At 44.0% G+C, this 20,739-nt stretch overlaps 6 protein-coding genes across 6 annotated transcripts; 3 read left to right on the top strand and 3 right to left on the bottom strand.

Moving 5' to 3' along the window:
* Nucleotides 1-261: 261 nt before the first annotated feature.
* BKA55DRAFT_695602 (uncharacterized protein) lies at nt 262-609 on the bottom strand (the record flags this gene model as incomplete). Its single annotated transcript, XM_046200175.1, has 2 exons — nt 262-440; nt 516-609. 2 exons carry the CDS (start codon nt 607-609, stop codon nt 262-264), a joined length of 273 nt encoding a protein of 90 aa, XP_046043836.1.
* Nucleotides 610-1,719: 1,110 nt separating this feature from the next.
* BKA55DRAFT_695601 (uncharacterized protein) lies at nt 1,720-3,285 on the top strand (the record flags this gene model as incomplete). Its single annotated transcript, XM_046200174.1, has 1 exon — nt 1,720-3,285. One exon carries the CDS (start codon nt 1,720-1,722, stop codon nt 3,283-3,285), a length of 1,566 nt encoding a protein of 521 aa, XP_046043835.1.
* A 3,982-nt stretch (nt 3,286-7,267) lies between these two features.
* BKA55DRAFT_544522 (uncharacterized protein) lies at nt 7,268-9,644 on the top strand (the record flags this gene model as incomplete). The annotated part of the gene is made up of 5 exons (XM_046190721.1): nt 7,268-7,316; nt 7,381-7,891; nt 7,951-8,859; nt 8,918-9,261; nt 9,310-9,644. The coding sequence occupies 5 exons, from the start codon at nt 7,268-7,270 to the stop codon at nt 9,642-9,644; spliced, it is 2,148 nt and encodes a 715-aa protein (XP_046043834.1).
* A 4,223-nt stretch (nt 9,645-13,867) lies between these two features.
* On the top strand, nt 13,868-16,521 carry BKA55DRAFT_523921 (putative 3-isopropylmalate dehydratase; the record flags this gene model as incomplete). The annotated part of the gene is made up of 6 exons (XM_046188677.1): nt 13,868-13,964; nt 14,089-14,120; nt 14,172-14,246; nt 14,297-15,372; nt 15,450-16,071; nt 16,126-16,521. 6 exons carry the CDS (start codon nt 13,868-13,870, stop codon nt 16,519-16,521), a joined length of 2,298 nt encoding a protein of 765 aa, XP_046043833.1.
* Nucleotides 16,522-17,806: 1,285 nt separating this feature from the next.
* Nucleotides 17,807-18,713, bottom strand: BKA55DRAFT_523633 (dienelactone hydrolase family protein; the record flags this gene model as incomplete). The annotated part of the gene is made up of 3 exons (XM_046188655.1): nt 17,807-18,115; nt 18,220-18,560; nt 18,617-18,713. The coding sequence occupies 3 exons, from the start codon at nt 18,711-18,713 to the stop codon at nt 17,807-17,809; spliced, it is 747 nt and encodes a 248-aa protein (XP_046043832.1).
* A 657-nt stretch (nt 18,714-19,370) lies between these two features.
* BKA55DRAFT_598199 (uncharacterized protein) lies at nt 19,371-20,440 on the bottom strand (the record flags this gene model as incomplete). Its single annotated transcript, XM_046196201.1, has 4 exons — nt 19,371-19,603; nt 19,653-20,127; nt 20,180-20,283; nt 20,353-20,440. The coding sequence occupies 4 exons, from the start codon at nt 20,438-20,440 to the stop codon at nt 19,371-19,373; spliced, it is 900 nt and encodes a 299-aa protein (XP_046043831.1).
* Between the last annotated feature and the right edge of the window lie 299 nt (nt 20,441-20,739).

Raw genomic sequence — 20,739 nt, 5'->3', positions numbered from 1 at the left:
ATAGTATTTATTATAGGAAAGAGAAGAACTTTCCTATCTTTGTTGCGACTTGGCAATAGGTGTTGCGGAAGTACTTTATCATACAGAAAGAAAGTATTAAAGCCACTAAATACTAAAAGCAAGCAATTAACCTTGACTTTAGACTCTCTCCTCTAATTCTATAGTCGGGTTGCCCCTTGAAGCTAAGATATAACCTTAATCCAAGCTTATGTCTTTAAATAAACCCAAAGACTTTAACGTAGGGGTACAAGCAAGGTTCCCTTAGTTGCATCTGTCGTGGTAATCATCCTCCTGGCAACCGTTGTTGCAAAACCCCAGAGACTCGATTGACGGAAGGCCGTGAGGAATAGGACGGTAGATAAAGAGGGTGTTCCACTCCTTGCCCTCGCACGTGTCGGTCCTCCCGCAAGCGGCCCAGGCAATGTCGGCCTGGTTGTAGCCTGTTTTTGTCACGATATTAGAACCTGATTATCGAGTTGAAAAAGAAAGAAGAGAGCCAGGGGCTGGACACTTACTGCCGGCGTTGACAAGGTGGTACCCGCAAGCTGTGTATTGGGCCATGGCGCCAGTCATGGCGGCGGTAATAAAGAGGGGGATAGAGAACTTCATGTTGACAAGGTAGTTTTCTCGTGAAGTTTTGCTGGGATATAGCTGGTGTTTAGCTAGTGTTTGGCTGTGGTTATTGGCTGTCTAGTGATGATGGATAGAACTTCGGGTTGAAAAGAGAATGAACGGCAGCAGCATTATATATTAGACCTGCCTCTGAATATGTTGCATTTGTTCCTTGCCAAACCGGCCTAATAGACTCGCTATCGGAGGTAAAACGTTACTCTCTGCTTGCACTAGACCGGCCTATGAAGAGTAGGAAAACAAGCCATCGTCGGCAACTCCGAATGCAAATAAGCAGCTGAATATAATACTGATTCAACAAGGACCTTACGTAGTATTCAATCCCAGTAGCAAATAAGCAGCTGAATATGATGCTGACGTGATAAGGGCCTTAAGGGGAAAAGCTGCATATTTAGCGCTGACGGTGGCCGGCCTCCTGTGGCTGATGGTAGGGGCGCAGTATTGCAATAAGAAAATGGCGCTGTTTACGAACATACATAATAAGCAGGTGAAAGGTTTTGTTGTACAAAATGTATAACAATTCAGCGGTGTGAGAATGGGCACCCAGTAACCCTATCAGGGAATTCGACCTTGTCGGAGCTATTCAGCTATTGAAAAATTGAATATGGCCGTGAGACCCCGCTGACTTTCCGCAAATTGATGGCGGCAAAGATCGTACGAGATTTCTGGGCCGCATCCGTTTCGAGATGTGGTGTGTATGATTGCTGTCTTCCAAAACACCAACACGCCATGTCAAACCTCTGTGTCCTTCTCAGAGGCCCCAGTATCTGGACCATGCCTCCACGTCAACCTTGCCGGGCTCGCATACACATTCAGCCTGTGATAGGGACGGGCCTTCTGACTGATTGAGAATAAAGAATTATCGAAAGGGAATGGGTGGGTAGCATTACGCAAGATGAGTTTTCCAGAAGGGACAGAAGGCACGAGACAAATCTGTGAGAATCCATTATCAGGAGTATAAAGAAGAGGGTCTCCGGGCGAACCTCAATACTTTTGACTCCTAGCTCCTACACAATCAGATACACAACTCCTTGCATACTCAACACATAAACATATCTTTCACTTAAACACTTCAGTTTCTAACACGCCATGTCCACCAATTATCAGATATGCTTCATTCGCAAAGTCCCAGCAGAGCTGGACGGCTCCGCTATCGACTTTGCCATAAAGGAACGTCCTAGCAATGGCCCTGGCGAGGATCGCCTCGCTCTGTCCAGGTCGCGTCTCTGGCAGACCGGTCGCGAGCTGCGCATCCGCTTTCTCGACGGCTCGCCCTCCATCCAAGGTCGCATCCGCGCCTGCGCCGACGAGTGGCAGCGCTACGCTAACATCAAGTTCAACTGGGTCGACTCGGTCGATGCCGACATCCGCATCTCCGTCGGCGACGGCGGCGGATCTTGGTCGTACCAGGGCACCGACAATGGTGTTATCCCCCAGAGCGACAAGACAATGAACTTCGGCTGGCTGAATGACGATTCAGAAGACAGGGAGGTTAGCCGTGTTGTGCTGCACGAGTTCGGCCACGCCCTCGGCTGCCACCATGAGCACCAATCCCCAGCCGCGAGCATTAAGTGGAACGAGCAGGCTGCGTTCCAGTACTACATGAGCAAGAACGGCTGGACAGAGGAGCAGGTCCGCTCCAACGTCCTCAACCTGTTCCCCGACGAGGAGACCAACTTCTCTGCTTTCGACCCGCTGTCCATTATGCTGTACTCCTTCCCGGCGGAGCTGACCCTCGACGGAAGCTCGACCCAGTGGAACACGAGCCTCTCCGAGACAGACAAGGGGTTTATGAGCAGGACCTACCCTATCGAGGGCGGTATGCTCGACGGCTTCAACACTACCGAGATGCAGTCGCCGCCCATGACGTCCCAGGAGCTCACCAAGCGAGCCAACTTCAGCTTCCCGGCGCCGCCTGTGCTAGCCGTGGGTCTAAATCACCTCGACGTCGGCAATGAGCACAACGTTCGCGTGCGCGCCGTCGCCGAGCAGATCATGAAAAACACGGCCGAGGTGCACCTGAGCCAGTGGGGCGATACCAAGGCTTACTCCCTCGGATGTGCCTGGGCGACCTTTGCCGCCGACGACCCGAATATCCAGGTCGGCGAGTTCTCTACGACCGATGACCATTCTTGGTGGGAGCCCAAGCCGGACACAGTTCGACATATTAACTTCCCGCGCGCCTGGGGATCTGGACCGCCGCAGGTTGTTGTCTGGTACAGAATGCTCGACCTTGACAGCGGCAAAAGCTACTGGCACACTGAAACGAGAGTGGAAAATATCACGGCCGAGGGTTTCGACCTTTTCATCTCGGCGTACGGCGATTCTGTAATCTACAGCGGCACAGCGGTCTGGCTAGCCCACCAGCAGAACAGGGAGGGTCTGGTGAGCGGTACCTTCAGCACTACAGACGTCCGCATCGACAGGCACCCGTCCCTAGAGACGCAGGGACACGTCGAACTGCCTGCTGGCGCGTTCCATGACCCTCCAAAGGTATATGTCGCTCTGAGAGGGTTCAAGGTCAGCACCGACACCAACTTGCGCCTCAAGGTGAATGTTAGTAATGTCAGCGCCACAGGCTTCGATTGGCATATTGATGGATGGGTCGACTCGCTTATATTTTCGGGCACGGCTGACTACGTCTGCTTTGCTTAATAGAGCTTTAGGGCTTCATGTTAAAGCTAGAGAATGGGTCTGCCCCTTGTTAGTCTACTATGCGAGGAGAGCAGAGGGTTGTGTGCTTTATTATTGTTATATATAGAAATACCCAGGAAGCTCCAGACTATTATAATGTCATTCCTATTCGCTATAGCCCCTGTCTCATCAATATTACGTGAACAGCGCTTGCTGAGCATAAATACTAGACACCGCGGCCATTCAACTAGGTAAGATATCTCAATCACTTTTTTCTGTACTCACTCGTTTAAAACTCAGTTAACGGCTCGACAGAGCATCCAGCTTACGGTAAGAGTTGTTGTTTATATCGCGAAGTAGTTCTTGGTGAGAAAATATTTTTATTAAACTTTTATTGTTGGTTTTAAGATGGAAGTTCTCGGGTTTATATCTCTAAATGATTTCATCTAGGACTTTGAACTCTAATTCTAGGACTTCCAGACTGTTAGTTTGAATCCTAAAGGGAAGGGGAATTCCCGGATTTTTCAACAACAAACCAAACGATATAGTACAGCAAGAACTAATACAGTACAGGCTCTGGTAGACAGACCAGGCTTCAGCCGCTGAAGATGGGACCCTGAACACTTGGAGAGTTTGGCCTTCAAGCATGCCTGTCACAGGGACACGCTAGGCTAGGAAGTGTGTCGAGGAGTAGGGTTTGGTGAGGTCTGAGGGTTTCAGGGCCAGAAGTCGGAAAATATAACAAGATTTAACGTTGTGGGCGCTATGAGGTGTATCCTCCCGAGCGGAGTAAATTCATTCATCCATTCCAATCAATCTAACAACCTTTCGGTCGTCAAGGCCTAGAGTTGAATCGGATCGACACAAACTCAATCTAACTCAATTTCACCGTATATGCCCTCAATTTAAGGTGACGCTCAAATTGAGTTTGGAGCGCTGAATCCGGTAGATCATAGACAAAGGCTAGCCTAATACGTGTTGTGCCTCTTATAGGGGACCTGAGCGACCTGAAGTCGCTACATGGAAAATATACATACGTACATACATTATAAAACAGGTTCAAGTTATTTATGCAATCGCGTAAAGAGGCAATGTACCGAAATGGTAGGAAATAGATGATTTGTGCTTAGTGATAATTGAAAGCCCGCTCAAACTCAACCAGACTTGGAAGTAGAAGCTGCGCTTGGCCTCTTTCCAAGCCCTGATTTCACGTAGATTGCGTCCAGTGTGTACATTTGGACGATGGAATCTTCAGGGCTGATCCAATGAGTAGGTTCCTTCCCCGTGACCTTATCAACGAAGGCTTCCAATTGATACCTACTGATCATCAGTCTTCCTGATTGATGCCCCTTGTAGTAATCGCTAAACATAAACCATACCCATAGGTGCTCCACCAAGGCTCCGACCTTAGGCCCCAGGATGGTCCAAAGGAGTAATGCTTCTGTATATGAGTTTGGCCCGTCTGTTTGTCAGTGACTTGAATGTAGTGGTAGATGTGAGGCATCACGAAGTTGGCGGCAGATCAGTATCGGCCATTAAGTCGTTAAGTGCATGACCTCGAGACCACTCACTTGTAGTAGTAGATGGTCGCGACTTGATCAATGAGGGGAACTGAGAGTAGAATCACCGCATGGCTAGAAATCTAGATAATCTCAAGCTCAAGTTAGGCTTCTTCTTGTTGAAGAATCCGAGTCCTTTGGAGCCTGAACAACAAACGCCTAATGCCCAAATATCAGTTCTTCCATCAAACTCTGAACTTTCTTGTTCTGCGGAGTGGAATCAGATAGTGCTATTTGCGCCCGGCATCGCTAAAATAGTCGTGCTGCCACACAGGACGACCATTAAGGCACATGCCTGACCATTATATAGGCAATAACTCTAAAATATTAGTCAAGCAGTATGCATTAATATCCTCTAACTCAGGTATTATATAACTACATTAACCAGAGCAACCTCTTATTCCTAAAGAAGTAATATCTAGACTATTATATATGACTTCAAAGAGCCAATACCAGCTTTTAATACCATTAGTAAGCTTTACCTAGTTAAGCTGAATTTATTAAAGTATTCTTTAGTAGTATAGGAGGAAAAATGCTAAATCTATGCTAGTATAGTTAATAAACCTAAGTAATAATATCTCTAGTTTTGGTATAAGAAGAGTTTTATAAAGCTCTAAAAATCAACCCTAAGTATTAGAATTATTAAATCTAAGATATAAATAGGAAAGACTAGGAAATAATTTAATAAACTAGACTAGTAGTGGCGCCTACTTGGAGGTATTCTTAAGCCTAGGATATTTATCTAGGATAAGATATAGGCAAGAAAGATATTTTATAGGAGATTTAAAAAGGAGTGTAGACAACCTGATAAGCATATTAGGATAGATATATCTGGCGTTATTTATTTGGAATCCAGGGCTAATATTAAGTGTCTGAATGTCAATTGTCGTTTAAGCTCTGTATCATCCTTTCTTTAGCACATCCCATAGTAAGCCAGGACTACATCCTTCTCTGGTATTGTTTGTGAGATACTTTTATACCTTTGTCCGTCGGTTATAATTTGGTTTCGACTTATGTCATTCCATATTTGGTATTCATGCCACTTCTGAGTCGATACAGCGAGGGGGGACGCAGACGCTTCTACCCTGCCAATTCAAATGACAGACATAAGTATACGCGAAGTTCAGAATTGAAAGCAAAGTAGTTTGTCCGTTTTCGGTACCAGTCACTCAATAAGGGTTAAGCGCGCACCTGGAATCGCGAGGTTGCTCCATGTAAAGATGTCTCTTTGTTCCCGGACTGGGTACACTTCATGCCTGAATGCAAGAACCTAGAGGAATCCACCCCATGCCCCCCCCCCCCAAAAAAAAAAAAAAAGATACCCTCAGAGACTTTCCCCGTTATCGAATTATGGTTAGTTCAGAAGATTATTTAGACGAGGACCCAATGTGTTTTCTTATATCCCTCAAGAAGACGTTTGGGAACTTCGTGAACACCCTCCGTACTGGAAGCTCTATGGGCTGATATGGCGTTGCTCAAAGGTACCCATGGTTCGTGCGCTTTGGGGAGGTCGAATAACACAGTCACCGTGGTATGTCCGAGATTTAATCCATTAGGGGTAAGGTTTAGTCCTTCCACCTTTTTAATCTTAAGAGGCTTAGGAAAAAATTAACCGTTTTTTTGGAAATATTTTTCTTTCTTCCAGAGAAAACTCGTTATAGGAGGCATAATCCATGTCACGCTGTGGATAACTAGGCAGTAATACGCGGTGGTTGAGTAACCCTCCGTCTGACCTAGCTAGGACCTTCGTTGTGTCACGATTAGCATCTTGCTTTGAAACTCCATATATCGACCCGCCCGCTCCCTCGTGATGCTGCTACCTTGCATCTATCGCTTCACTAGGTTTGGCGACCGTGAGATTCAATGGGCCCTGTGAGGATAGTCAGCTGACCGGTATGCTCATAGTGTGTGATCCTGACTGTGCGGCCAGTTCTGTCCTCCTCCTGGAACATTTTGTTAAGCTCAAATTCCGCGGCAGCCGAACGCCCTTGGTTATCACTTTCTGCTCGACCTTATGTTGAAGATGTGTATGGAATCTGCTGTTCATATTCTCAAGATCATGCTCATGCTTAAGTGGTCAAGATAGTCATTAGAGCACTGAGAGGAAAGGAGTTACAGCGGGTTATTCCTGACTAAGGGCTAGCCGTGCGTGTACGGGGCGGTGTATGTATTGGATCCCTGTGTGGGGTGCCCGATTAGTCATATCCGGCGCTACCCCGCTTGTTACACAAATTTCCGGGGTAGGGAAACCTTTGTCCTCCCCCTCCTGTTGTCGGTGCTCGCATCTTCATGACTTTCACTGGTCCTCAGAGTCATGTTTCGCTCAACAACAATCCTGCAATGGCGGACCTAACAACTCCATCGCCTGGCAACAGCCAGGACCCGGCCATAAAGCCAACATCCTGTGATACGTGTAGAAAGCGAGTTAAGCCGCAGCATCCCCGATGTCTACAGGAACTAATGCTAATACTACATGCAGAAGGAAGTCAAAGTGTAAGTTGATCTATCACATTCAGAGGTCGCGGGATGCGATCAGCGAAATCTGACCCATTTCCAGGTGGCATGGAGCGTCCATCTTGCACCTCGTGCGTTACTCATAACTGGGCATGCTCCTATTCTCTGATCCGAAGGAAGCCTGGTCCACGACAAGGCTCAAGACAAATCCAGACTGTCCGTTTTCAGCAGCGTCTCGGTATGTCTTCGCCATGTCTCACAATGAAAGGAAAACTCATCAGCTCCCAAGATCGCATCGAGAAGCTTCTGCCCCCGTCTCCATCTGCTGGGAGTAACCAGTCGCAAGAATTGCAAGACTTCCCCCGCACGTCGCAACCTGACTGTAACCCTGAGCCTGAAGGCTCGCTCCAGACCAGATTTCCCGCACTGCCCGCTTCCGAAATGGAATACCAGTCGGCAGCGTTGAGCAGCCACATGCAGCAGCTTCAGTTAAGCATTAGTTGGATCGGGAACCGCCAGCCCGTTCCACCCGGTATGGGATTTAACTCGGCCCCGGCGACCGAGAACTATGTTCCGTACGGCTTGTCCTTGCCCGTACGAGTAGAGCTCGAGCTGTACGTCCGCTCCCTCCATGTGGTTTCCTGCTCCAGATTGTCTCACGATCCCCTACCAGGCTATCCCTCTTCTTCACAGAAGTCTCTTTGCCCATCCCTGTGTTTTGTACAGCGAAGTTTTATTCCGAATATGAGGCAGGGCAAGTCCCGAGATACCTCTTGGATGCTATGTTTTCTCTATCAGCTCGATTTTCTCGCGCTCCCGAAGTCCTTCGTCTGACAAACAGAAACCGCTATCGATTGGGGAAGTTCTTTAGCGAAAAAGCCCATCGAGTACTCGAAGACATGACTCGTGATGGCGATGTCGTTTCGCCGATCGAACTTAAGGCGGCATACTTGCTGACGTATCATGATCTCACATGCCTGCCGTCGAGGGAAGGAGCTCAACAGTGTGCGAAACTGGTTAGAATGGCGTACATGTGCCGATTGCATCAACTCGACAATGCGACCGTATCCATGTCCACCAATAACAACAACAGCCAAAACAGTGCCATCGAGTTGGAGGAAAACAGGTGCTTGTGGTGGGGAATTTTCTCCTTGGACTGCTTTTGCAGTTTAACTTCCTTTGTCCCGTCTAACATCGAGGATCTCAGCATAGCCACCTGCCTGCCGTCGTCAGTCATAACTAATCTCACTGCAGTGGACCTGCCACTTCCAAAAGGGGGGTTTCTGGACGATGAAAGCGCAACATTTTGGCCCGCGACGCAAAACCAGTTTTCTACTGGATCTGGTGTACAGTCTTTACTGCTACATGTGATTAACCTCTCGAGGGAGATGACTACTGCACGACGCTTGTATTACGAGAATTCTCGATGTAACCTAACGCCAAACCTGGAGCAACTGAAACAAAATTGGAAACTGCTTTTCACAAACGTGCCGAGCTGGGTTTTCGACCCAGAATATCATGAATTCGACGGAAACGCGGCAAGGCACCGAAAACGCTTGGAAACTCTCAACATGATTTACATGTAAGGCTCCCCATCACAGAGGTCCTTCTGATGTGAATTCAGACTGACTTAGAGATAGTGTTGGTGCCTTATCTTGCTTTCCACCGCTGCAACTCAATCTACGTTTGCCGCAAGGTGCGCTATCAAACAACGACGGCCTAGACGGGTCGTGGAAACTATGTGTTTCTCACGCATTGATGATATCAGCCGCGTACAAATTCTGGACAAAGGACCATTTCCTTGCGGCGGATCCCATTATGCTACCAGTAACGTGGATGGCAACCTGCATCTTGATCATGGAGACAATGAATTCCTCTGTCGTGGACAATTTGGAGAAGCTTGCGACCCTGGATGCTGTCGACACTCTAATGAGTAGCCTCAACAGCTGCTCACAGCCTTGGGGGATTATTACTCTCCTTACACGTGAGTTCTCAACCCAAATACAACCGACAACTTGCTGACAATTTCAAGGTTCTGCAGTTGAGCTTCGAGGGCAATCTTGGATGAAGTTGAACTTATCCTCCATACTTCAGCTACTTCTAACCCTGTCGGCGCCCCAGAATCAAGATCGGCAGGAGAAACAGGGATCTACCAATCCTGCCACGGGGTCTACGCTAGTACCAGATTATACTGGCGTTATTGAGGACACTGGTACGGGGAGCATGGCCCCGGCCGGACTGATGCCACATGACGTGGCACTCCAATTTGGGAACGAATCGCTGGACATTTTTGACTGGTTTTTGAACGACCAGGGTAATGGAATTTGGCAGAACTGCGATTTCCGATTGGGGGATTTATCTGGCTGATGCATCGTCAATATGATGGAACACTTCCAACCCATTCCTCGAGCCCCGAGGGGGAAACGTACATGGTATTGTCAATGTGAGTAGAGGAACTTAACTATTCCCATCAATGATGCATGCCCGCATATCTTTCCTCTCCCGTTCCGGGCATCTTTACCGTGCATGAGAAAACTATGAGCTTATGCAGGATCTATCTGACAGCAAGCCAAATGTTGGTGGAATCTTTCTATCTACGCGCAACTCTTGTCGAACGTGGAAGGTAGGACTGGCGGAAGCACTAGTATTCGATTTATAAAGCCTACCTTGAGGGTCTAATCGCCCAAAAGATATGTGCCAACTCAGAGTGGTCCAGGTGCGATGCATTCCAGGCTAACGCTCTCAAGAAGACATAAGTGATTATTTGGTTTTTTGGGGTTGAAAAATACAAATGTCATAGATGGATAATCTCCATGCGACTTAAATGTCGACGCAGTTTGATTATCACAGTCACTACGGCTGTTTTGTCATTGCGAGCCATTGCATGTCTCACAGGGACCATGTAAGGAATTGAACCCAAGACCACTGAACAGGGAGGGAACTTGCGCTTACGACTCCCATTATGGTTCATACATAGCTCGGAATAACTAGCAATTGGAAAAGGCGAACCCGGTTCAATTGACCACTGTAGAGAAACAAAGACAGAGAAAGAAGCATAGAGGGTCTAGGGAAGGGGAGGAGACCGTTGGCCATACGGATTACAGCGGGATAATTAAACGCTCCGCTGAATGAACGCCATCTTTTCTGGAAGTCTCGCTAATTACTACTGTTTTAGTGTCTCCACATCCGCGACCCTTGCACGGAGTACTCACTCTTGTTTGGCTGGGCCAAGTTCAGTAGCTGGTTCGGACAAACTAGTTGCCCTGAGCACGCAGTCATCTCCCCTGCTACATAAGTCAGTCAGATAGGATATAGTGACACCGGAAGACTGTCCACCAATTGAATAACGAAGTTGATTTCCTACACGGACTATATCTTAAGTAATAAGCAATTTTACTATATAATATATACTATTTATAAGTATAACCTAAGATAATTAATTTATATAGAAAATAAAATTTAGTATTTAAATTATTATTATATTTTAAATATTAAATTTAAGATTTTTAATATTTAATTTATTATTAAAAAAGTATAATTAATAACATATTTAATAAGCAAGCACCGCAAATAAGCAAGTACTACACTTTTCCCTCTTATATCTTACTCTTTATTTAATTAATTAGTTCTTAACCTTTTAATATATTATAACCTTTAAATAAGGCTAAAACCCTTATTACTCTTTAGGCCCTTTAAAATAGGCTAGAATGAAGTACTTAATATACTACTAAGATATATAAGATTGATAAGCGCTGCTAATATTACTACTAATAAGTGTTACAATTCGTGCCCGTACCAGCACTGTAAGCCTTCTATAAGGCAGCTGTAGCACACCCATAATTGCTTGCATAGCGATTATGGCCCGATCTTTTGCCTTGTGGTTTAACGGCTTTTGCAACTGTTATAATAAGGTATAAAATTATAATATAATTTTATCCTAAACTTATAGAAACTATTTAATCTAAAAAAATAAATAATGATTTAATTTATCTTTAACTTAAGTTTATAAGGATTTCCCTTTTAATTATATTTTATAAAAGAAATAACTAATTCTCTAATAGTATATTATAATATATTATTTATTAATAAGTATTAGGTATATAACTTTATAAAGTAATACTTAAAGCTAAAGATATATTTATTTTATAAATATATTTATTAAAGAGCTAAATATAGAGATTTAATTATTATTTATAGCTAATTTTAACTTATATAAAATATAATTATAAAATATAATATTTAATTAAATAATATCTAAAACTTTAATAAAATTAATTTTATAATAGGTATTATTATAACTAAAATAATTAGTATTACTTTAAAAAGGTAAAAATAATTAAAATTAATATAGCCTAGAAAGTAAAAAGAAATAATTATAATTTAAGTAATTAATATAAAAAGTTAATTAATTATAGTATTTATTATTATTATAGGCTAATATTATCTTATAAGTTAATATTAAGAATATAACTTCTTATATAATTAAGTTATTATAATAAGCTAAAATAAATAAATAAATAATAACTTAGGCCTTAAATAGTTAAAGTACTTTAATTAATTATAAAGAATTAATTAACTAGGTTTTATTATCTTCTAATTCTTAATAATTATAAAAGCTATTACTTAATAAATTTTAAAAGATATTATAAGAAGAATAACATTTTTATATTATAACTAAATAGGTTTTAAATAGATAAACTAGCCTATACTACATTTAATGTTTGCAGAGTTATAGAGCGTTATACTAAGCAGTTACAAAGTGTTACGTCTCTTAATAGTAAATAGGGCGGGTTAGGCATATTTAGGTAAAGAAGTCTTATTAATAGCTAGTAAGCTAGAATTTATAAAAGTGCTAATAAATATATTCTATATACTACAGGTAGCCATATAGCTTAGTAAAGAATAAAGATAATTTAAGTAATCTAATAGAAGAGGATTATTATAAGGAGAAGTAATCCTAGTGTGATTGGTGGAAATTGTAGGGGCCACGTGACGTAAACACAGGGGTTATAATATATATTTTATATACCTACTTATATATCTTACCTACTTTAACCTTTTAATATTAAGTGCTTTAGGCTATTAAAAAAGGCTTATAATTAAGAAATAAATTATTTAATTAAATACTTTATAACTTATATTTTAAAAACTAAGTTCTTTTTTACCTTTTATATTATATTTAAAATTACTTTTAAGTTATAAAAAGTAATATTTAAAGGGGTTTTAAAAGAGCTAGGCTTATTCCTTTTAACTTAGAAAATATTCTCTTAAAGCTTAATATTATAATAGTTATAGCAAGCATTCTAGGGTAAGAGGTCTAAGCTTTATTAATAGGATTAGATAGATATTAATAGTAATAGATATAAAGGGACAGATTCCCCTAAGGACTTTAGCTCTTTATACTTTTTCTTTTATATATATAATTTTATAATCTTTTCTTTTATATTTAATATTATTAAACTAATTATTTAAATCTTTATCTTATAATAAAGACTCTATCTTAATTAAACTTAATTAGCAGTTTATACTTAGCTTATAATTAAGAGTATTAAAAGACATTTTTTTATATAGTCTTTTCTTTATTATTGCTTTATACCTTTAAAATATATAACTATAATCCCTAATACCTCTTAAGGAAGCTATTAAACTATTAATATTATAAGCTTTAAAAACCTTAAAGATAATTCTTAAGGCTTAATCTTAATTTAAATACCTTAAAAAATAAAATAAAAGGTATTACAATAGCTTTTTAGAGTTTATTATTAAAGCTTTAAAGTTAACTATTAAAGTAATAAAGGTAATTATATAAAAGGTTATTTTATTAAAAAAATAAGCTTTAAAATATTTAAAATATAAATAAGATATTAAGCTAATACTAAAGGGAAAAAGGATTAAATTATAAAAAAGGGGGTAATATTTTTAGAAGAAGTATTATAGGTAACTAATTAAATAAATACTAATATATAAATAGTAATTAAATTAGTAAGAAGTAGTAATTAAAGACAGTTAAAGTAATTAGGTAATTAGTATTATAATATATATAATAAGGATAAGTATAATATAAGAACTTATTAGATAGGTTTTAAGTTATTTAAGGACAAATTTAATAATTAAAAGGGGACCTTTTTAACCTATAGGTTAGGCAAGGAGGGTTAACCTATAAGTTAAGAAGGAAAGCATAATACTTACTTATCTGCGGCACTTACTTATTAAATATATTAATAACTATAAAAACTATATATTAGTTAAATATCTAATTTAATTTTCTATATAATTTACCTGAATTTATACTTATAAATAGTATATATTCTAAAGTAGAACTATTTATTATTTAAAGTATAATCTGTATAAGGAATTATATTCATTATTTTAGTAGCAGATAGTCTTCGTATTCGTTACTATAAGTAGACGCTATATCAAACATTAGTCTCCCTAAAAACACAACGTGCATGCCACATCCTTGGAATCTGACCCGGCATTTCTGTTATAACTATTACGTTCCTCTTACAGTTTCGTTCACCAATCCCTATTTTGCTCATGCAGTTGACTAAGCTTGGGACAAGAAGCTCGGCCTCAATTTCATCTTCATGATGTTTCGTTATTTGGAAAAACCACAAACACTCTACGACAAGATCCTCTACGAGCATGTCGTCAATGAAGAAAACGGCACTATTCTGTTATATATTGGTAAGACTAAAGCCCTTGGGGTCAGACATTATATTACTCTGATATAATGAGTTAGTTAGTTTTTAGCTGCGACCATACATGATCCAATAGCGCCCTCTCTTTCTTGGACGCTAACATTTGTCAGACCGCCATCTTGTATACGAAGTCACTTCTCCTGTGTGTGGAACTATACCTTTCCCACATATTATTCATTGACCTTTACTACAGCAAGCATTCGAAGGCTTGAGAACCGCCAACAGGGCTGTCAGAAGACCTGATTGTACCCTTGCAACCGTTGACCATGTACGTTTTGCCTGGTTTTGAGCCTGACCACCTTTCATAATGCCTGATAGAATATCCCGACCAGGACTCGAGCCAAATTCCAAAACTCGGCTCGATTCATCAAAAATGGTGGCTCTCGAACCCAATGTCTGACTCTAGAGAATAATGTGCGGGAATTCAATATCCCCTTTTTCGGTCTGGGAGATACCAGGCAAGGCATTGTGCACGTCGTAGGTCCTGAGCAAGGATTCACCCTTCCTGGAGCTACCATTGTATGTGGGGACAGCCACACGTCAACCCATGGAGAATTCGGTGCACTTGCCTTCGGTATTGGGACCAGCGAAGTGGAACATGTTCTTGCTACGCAGACCCTGGTCACAACCAGGAGCAAGAATATGAAGGTCCAAGTGGACGGCAATCTTGTCCCTGGTGTTAGCAGCAAAGATCTAATGCTCCACATTATTGGTCACATCGGCACCGCTGGAGGGTCAGGACATGTTATTGAGTTTTGCGGATCAACAATCAGAGGGTTAAGTATGGATGCCAGAATGTCCATCTGCAACATGTCAATCGAAGCTGGAGCGAAAGCAGGAATCATTGCGCCTGATGAAAAGACCCATGAGTATCTCAAGGGCCGCCCGTTGGCACCAAAACCCGATGGCCCTGAATGGAGCCATGCGTGTCGTCATTGGAAGTCACTCAAGTCTGATACAGGGGCAATATTCGACAGGGAGGTGTACATACTCGCAGAAGACGTCGCCCCAACGGTCACATGGGGTACATCTCCGGGTGAAATTGTCTCCATAACCGGCGTTATCCCAGCACCAGATGACTTCGATGACCCTCACAAGAGCGAATCATGCAAACGCACTCTAAAGTACATGGGGTTGAGACCTGGGACACGTGTACAGGACCTTGTTTTCGATAAGGTATTCATCGGCAGCTGCACCAATGCGCGCATCGAGGACCTCAGGGCTGCGGCAGACGTAGTCAAAGACCAACGAATTTCGTCCAACATAAAGAGTGCTATCGTCGTTCCTGGCTCTAGCTTGGTAAAGAATCAAGCCGAAAAGGAAGGCCTCGACAAGATTTTCAAAGATGCTGGGTTCGAATGGCGCGAGGCCGGCTGCTCCATGTGTCTCGGCATGTAAGCTTGATATGGCTTCTCCTTTAACCCTTAACAAGGAACTAGAAACTAAGGACTAACTGAGATGCTGTATTTAGGAACCCAGACATCCTTTCTGCCAAGGAGCGATGTGCCTCCACCTCCAATCGCAATTTTGAGGGTCGGCAAGGAGCAGGTGGCCGGACGCACTTGATGTCACCAGTCATGGCAGCAACATGCGCAATTTTCGGTAAACCTGCTGACGTCCGGACTGTCACGCCGACTTTTCAATCCCCAGTCGCAATTCCCAAGGTGGCCATGGAGAATAACAGCAGCTCATACGAACCGTCCATTGACACAAAGGACTTCATGGATGTGCCTATGGACGACGCTGCGACAAGATCTGCACCGGCCCCTGCTCAGCTCGAACAACATTTCACGCAGCTTAGAGGCGTCGCTGCGCCCATGGACAGACCTAATATCGACACGGACGCAATAATCCCGAAGCAGTTCTTGAAGACTGTCCAACGCTCAGGTCTCGGGCCCGCACTATTTTATCAATGGAGGTACGATGCAGAAACCAGCAAAGAAAAGCCCGATTTTATCCTGAACAAGGAGCCATACCGTGGTGCCAAGATCCTGGTCGTAACTGGAGATAATTTTGGTTGTGGCTCCAGCCGCGAGCATGCACCATGGGCTCTGCTGGACTTTGGAATTAGGTGTATCATTGCTCCTTCTTTTGTAAGTTATGACACCGTTTTCTTCTAATAATTTGTTTAATGCTGAATATAAAAGGCGGAAATTTTCGAGACAAATCTGTATAAGAACGGAATGCTTCCAGTGAAGCTTCAAGGGGACGCGCTTCAAAGAGTAGCAATGGAAGGACTAAACGGTCGCGAGATCGAAGTCGATCTTCCTAGGCAGGTTATCTTGTCTGCTGATGGCAAGGAGCTATGTCAGTTTGACATACCCGAGTTTAAAAAAGATCGCCTAATCAACTGTCTAGATGATATCAGCCTCACTATGGAGTTGGAGGCTAAAATTTGCGATTTTGAAGGGAGAAGGCGCAAACAGACCCCGTGGTTAGATGGTGTTAAAGGCATTCAGCAACAGGGAAAAATAAAATTGCAGCCCATCTCAAATGCCGGATTTGGAAGTGAGAAGTTAAGAATGGAGTCTCTCCAGTGGTAAATAGAAATGAAATTACAAACTGTTACGTCTCTTAAGAACAATGAAATCGATTCAATCAACCAAACTTGGGACGGATTTGGCCCTTTGAAAGCCAACGAGAATCCGACCACCCAGCATCCCAACCCACTACCGTTCCGTAAGCTTTGACATCAATATTCAGTGGCAACGGGCCTGGCTAAAACGAGTGGGGGCAAGGAAAGCCGCAACGGATAGGAGGCTGATATGCACTGCAGATAGCTTTGGGGATGTAATGGATGAAGCGTGGACGGAGAAAATCAAGAACAAATAAACAAAGTGCCCAATGCTCGAGGAATGACTAGCGATCAGATTCTCTGTGAGAGATGCGAGTCTCAAGGCCCATTTATTCATCTCCTCGGTCACCTCAGAACAAACCTCTCCAAGGTACAGCAGCGTTCAGCTAAGCAAAACTTGGTTGGAAACTTCGGTGCGATCTGATAGCAGCAACATTAGAAGACGATGTATTGACTCAAATTGCAATCCTCTTCTCTCGTGGAGTGGGCTGATGTTACTGGGCCAAGTCATAATTATAATATGTCGACACATCCGGAAGGACGGGTTTTTTCTTTGATAATTATTCCACCTTCAACTTTGGGCAATTCTTAGCAACGGTAGCACATTCCGACGCGCGTAGCCGTACGTTTTCCCTAATCTCGCCCTCTGTTAAATCAACCCTTTGGTTGTGCCAACAACAATGCCCACGTTGTGATTTTCAACCTAACCTCTACGTACTTGCATACTACTTGCCATCGTCTCCCACCTCACTTGGCTGCTTTACATTCATGTCATTCTCCCTAAAAACTGTGACCACTGGACTCTTGTGCTGGCCTTCCTGGGCTAGGGCTACTAGTTCACGGTGGATTGGATCGTCTCGGCTCCAATATTCCAGATCCGCGGCAGATCGGAAAACAAGAAACATGGTGACATTGTAACCTGTCTGCGTTAGAGATGCTTCTTCAATCGTCAACTTGTTACAGGAGGCTCATAGCTCCTCTTATCTGCAAGGGACGGCTTACCTTTGGCACGGGAGGGTCGGCGTTGCAGGGGTACTTGACTGGCGCCAGCCTTTGCATCGATGATGTACGCATGTCCGTCTTTGGTGGCAGTGGCTGGGATGGACTTCATGAACTCTATGACATTCGACCCAACAGTCGAAGAAGTGAAAGACCAAAGAGCGACCAGGTAAAATTGGCCAGGTGTATCAATTGACCTTGACTATGAGCTTGAGCCGCCATATTCTCCATCTCGCCAACAGGATTTAGATAACCTACATCTGGCGGCCGAAGAAGTCGAGAACGGTCTGGTATCCGCTTTTGTACTTTTCACGTACGTTCGGGTCGTCGAGGTCTGCGCGTGTCCCCATCCATCCATGAATCTGGTCCTCGAAAGTTTCCACGTAACTTTGAACATTGAGGTTTGCATTGAAGCCGGATACATCGTTGGGATCCTCGTCCTTTGAAGCTAGTGTGCATATTGGGACTGTGACCTTTTTTGCATCCTCTGGATCGAGCATGGCCGGGTGGACCTGAGCAACGGCTTTGAAAGGGGTCGCATCGCCACTCGAAAGGGCCACAACCTGAACAGATTTGGCAAGTCAGCAGATGGTTCATTTTAATCTTCAAGGCCCCGGGGCAGTAATAGCCCCAATATGACGCAGCTTCTAATCTTGGGTTTCCCTACTTTACCGCCCCAGCACATGCCAAGTGCAAAAACGTGCTCAATGTTAGCACCGTAATTTTTGATGGCCTCAGCGGTCTGTGGGATGCGAGCTACCGATTTTTCCGGATTAGCGACGCTGCTGAAGAAGTTTTGTAGCGCCTCCTGGTGTTTATCCGTCGTTGGCGGGTACCAGGAGATGTCAGCGGCCTTGCCCTGGAAGAAATCGGGAACAAAGACGCGATATGGATTGCTTCTATCACTCATCGCGAGGATATCGGCGCCTTGCAACGTTTGAGGAGAGAACCCGAAAATATCGTAGACGAGGAGAATGGCTTTGTTGGCGGAAGGCGGCCCAGTCACATCTACGCCACGTCAATTTCAGAATCTCGTCGTTAAAATGGCATCTTTTGAAGCGCACAAGTTTTGAGGCCAGCCACATTCTTATAGGCGCCTTTCTCCCCGTAACCTTTAGAAATGATTGGGGGGATAGAGCAACAGGCGGTTGAATAGGACATTGTGGAGGCGTTGTAGGAGTTTCACGAAACGCTCTAAGGCGAGGGAAAAATTGGCGTGACAACCGTAATTGAAGTGAATTCGAGGGATATTTTTATAGATGGATCGGCAGACGTTTGCAAGCCGTCGTAAAACTGCATTCCAAAGAGGCGTCCCCACCAGGAAACGAGCAGATGCACGAGCCAATCTCCCCGCGCCCTGTCGGGCGAAAAAGATGCTCCGACACTAGTAAAACACACCAGGTGGTGGAGCCGCCGATTCCGGGTAGATAGCCATGGAAGAGCATCATGGTCCACGTTCGTGGCCTCTATCAAGACGGAACTGCCATACGAACGTACACTACACCCCCTGTATTTTTATCACTGCGTGACCTGACCAGGGTTTGTAGAATTCTTTTTTCTAATGCGAATATATGACTGGCTGGAATCATTAAAAAGCCCTGCGGGCGGCTTGATAAATTAGTTATAAATATTCAGGGGTTGTACTGTATAACACGAGGACAATGCATCTAGAGTTAGGTAGCTTGTAGCAACGCGCGTTTACCAACATGTACATCAATTATCAAATATTACGAGGCAACCCTTGGAATGCAATAAGCACAACTATTTCAATCACCTTCGCTACCCTACGTGACTACCCATAAGAATACAAATCCTCAATCAGCTGTACGTGCTCGGGATTACAGAGGCACAACCCCCGTCCGCCATCAAAACTGCCCCATTAGTATAGGCTCCGGCCAAGGAAGCCAAGTAGAGGATGGCTCCAGCAGCTTCAACTTCCCGACCGGCGCGCAACACCGTGGAACGAGATGCCGGGACAGAGCCATCATCTTCCGCTTTTGGCTCAGTGATCTTGAATAGTGCCATTTGTTCGGTGAGTTCCGAGCGAAAACCTGGACGACATTAGCTTGTGCGTGTCTCGCGCAGACGGAGGATTCTTACCGCCCAGGGCCAGAGCATTAAATCGAATCCGCCATTGGCTGAAAAGGGTCGCCAAGCTCTGCGTGAGTTGTCGCACACTTGTCTTAGTCAACGCATATGCCAGAGAGCCGTGCAATCCTCTGGTGTATGCTCCAATGCTTGACATGGTAATAACCTGACTTTGAGCATGATAGTTTCCTTCCTTGTTTCCATCGTCAAGAAGTTGGAGGAACGACATAGCAGTGTAGAAGGACGCAGTGACATTGAGGTTGTAAGTGTCGGCCCAATCTGTCATGTCTTGGGCAAGAAAGTACTTCTGGTAATCTTCGAGCGTCTTCAAGCCAGACTTGTCATCGCCCATCCCTGGTCCAGGACGACCGGCACAGAGAACAAGGAGGTTGATATAACCCTCTCTCGCCCGAACATACTCGGCGCATTCCTGGAGGGACTCCTTGGAAGTCACATCACCGGGCAAAGGCACAATGCGCCCATATTTCTATGACACGATCAACACCGACTGAATATAAAGAGGCTGCACCTCAACCTACCGCTTGCTTAGCTGCCGCCTCCAGCTTCTCCCAATTTCGGCTAATGATGTAAACCTTAGCAGCTCCATTGGCCTCGAGAGCTTTTGCAAACATGAGGCCAAGACCTAGCGACCTCATCAGAATTTCCACTTCCACATGATCTATGGTGTTCTTCTTTTTCATGCGTGACTTACCTGATCCACCTCCAGTGATGACGGCAACCAGGCGGCTGACGTCGAAAACGTCCCAAGCCGGTGCATTCGCTGCTGGTGATTGTGACATAACGACTGGGTCAAAGATCTCATTCGCCTTAGGAACAACAGAGGTGAGAGCGCATATGAATATATATCAAACAGAAGGGGGCAGCACTAGCAGGCCACATGGCTAGGAAGGCGGTATTAAGTCCTGCAGCTGTAAGGTTTAATTATGTCATGTCCGGCCAGATACTACGCTCCTTGACTTGAGATTGTCGGAGGATCTTCATCCCTTCCACGAATAAGAACGGCAGCGCCGGAGATTGCATGCACGTGCCAGGCGGTAGATCTGTTGGACGCTCGCAAAATAGAATGGCCCCAAGACGT

Source organism: Fusarium redolens (assembly GCF_020744475.1).
Source record: "Fusarium redolens strain MPI-CAGE-AT-0023 chromosome Unknown BKA55scaffold_19, whole genome shotgun sequence".
In the NCBI taxonomy this organism is placed as follows: domain Eukaryota; kingdom Fungi; phylum Ascomycota; class Sordariomycetes; order Hypocreales; family Nectriaceae; genus Fusarium; species Fusarium redolens.
Note: the sequence above shows the minus strand (reverse complement) of the source record. Positions and strands in the feature narration are given on the sequence as shown.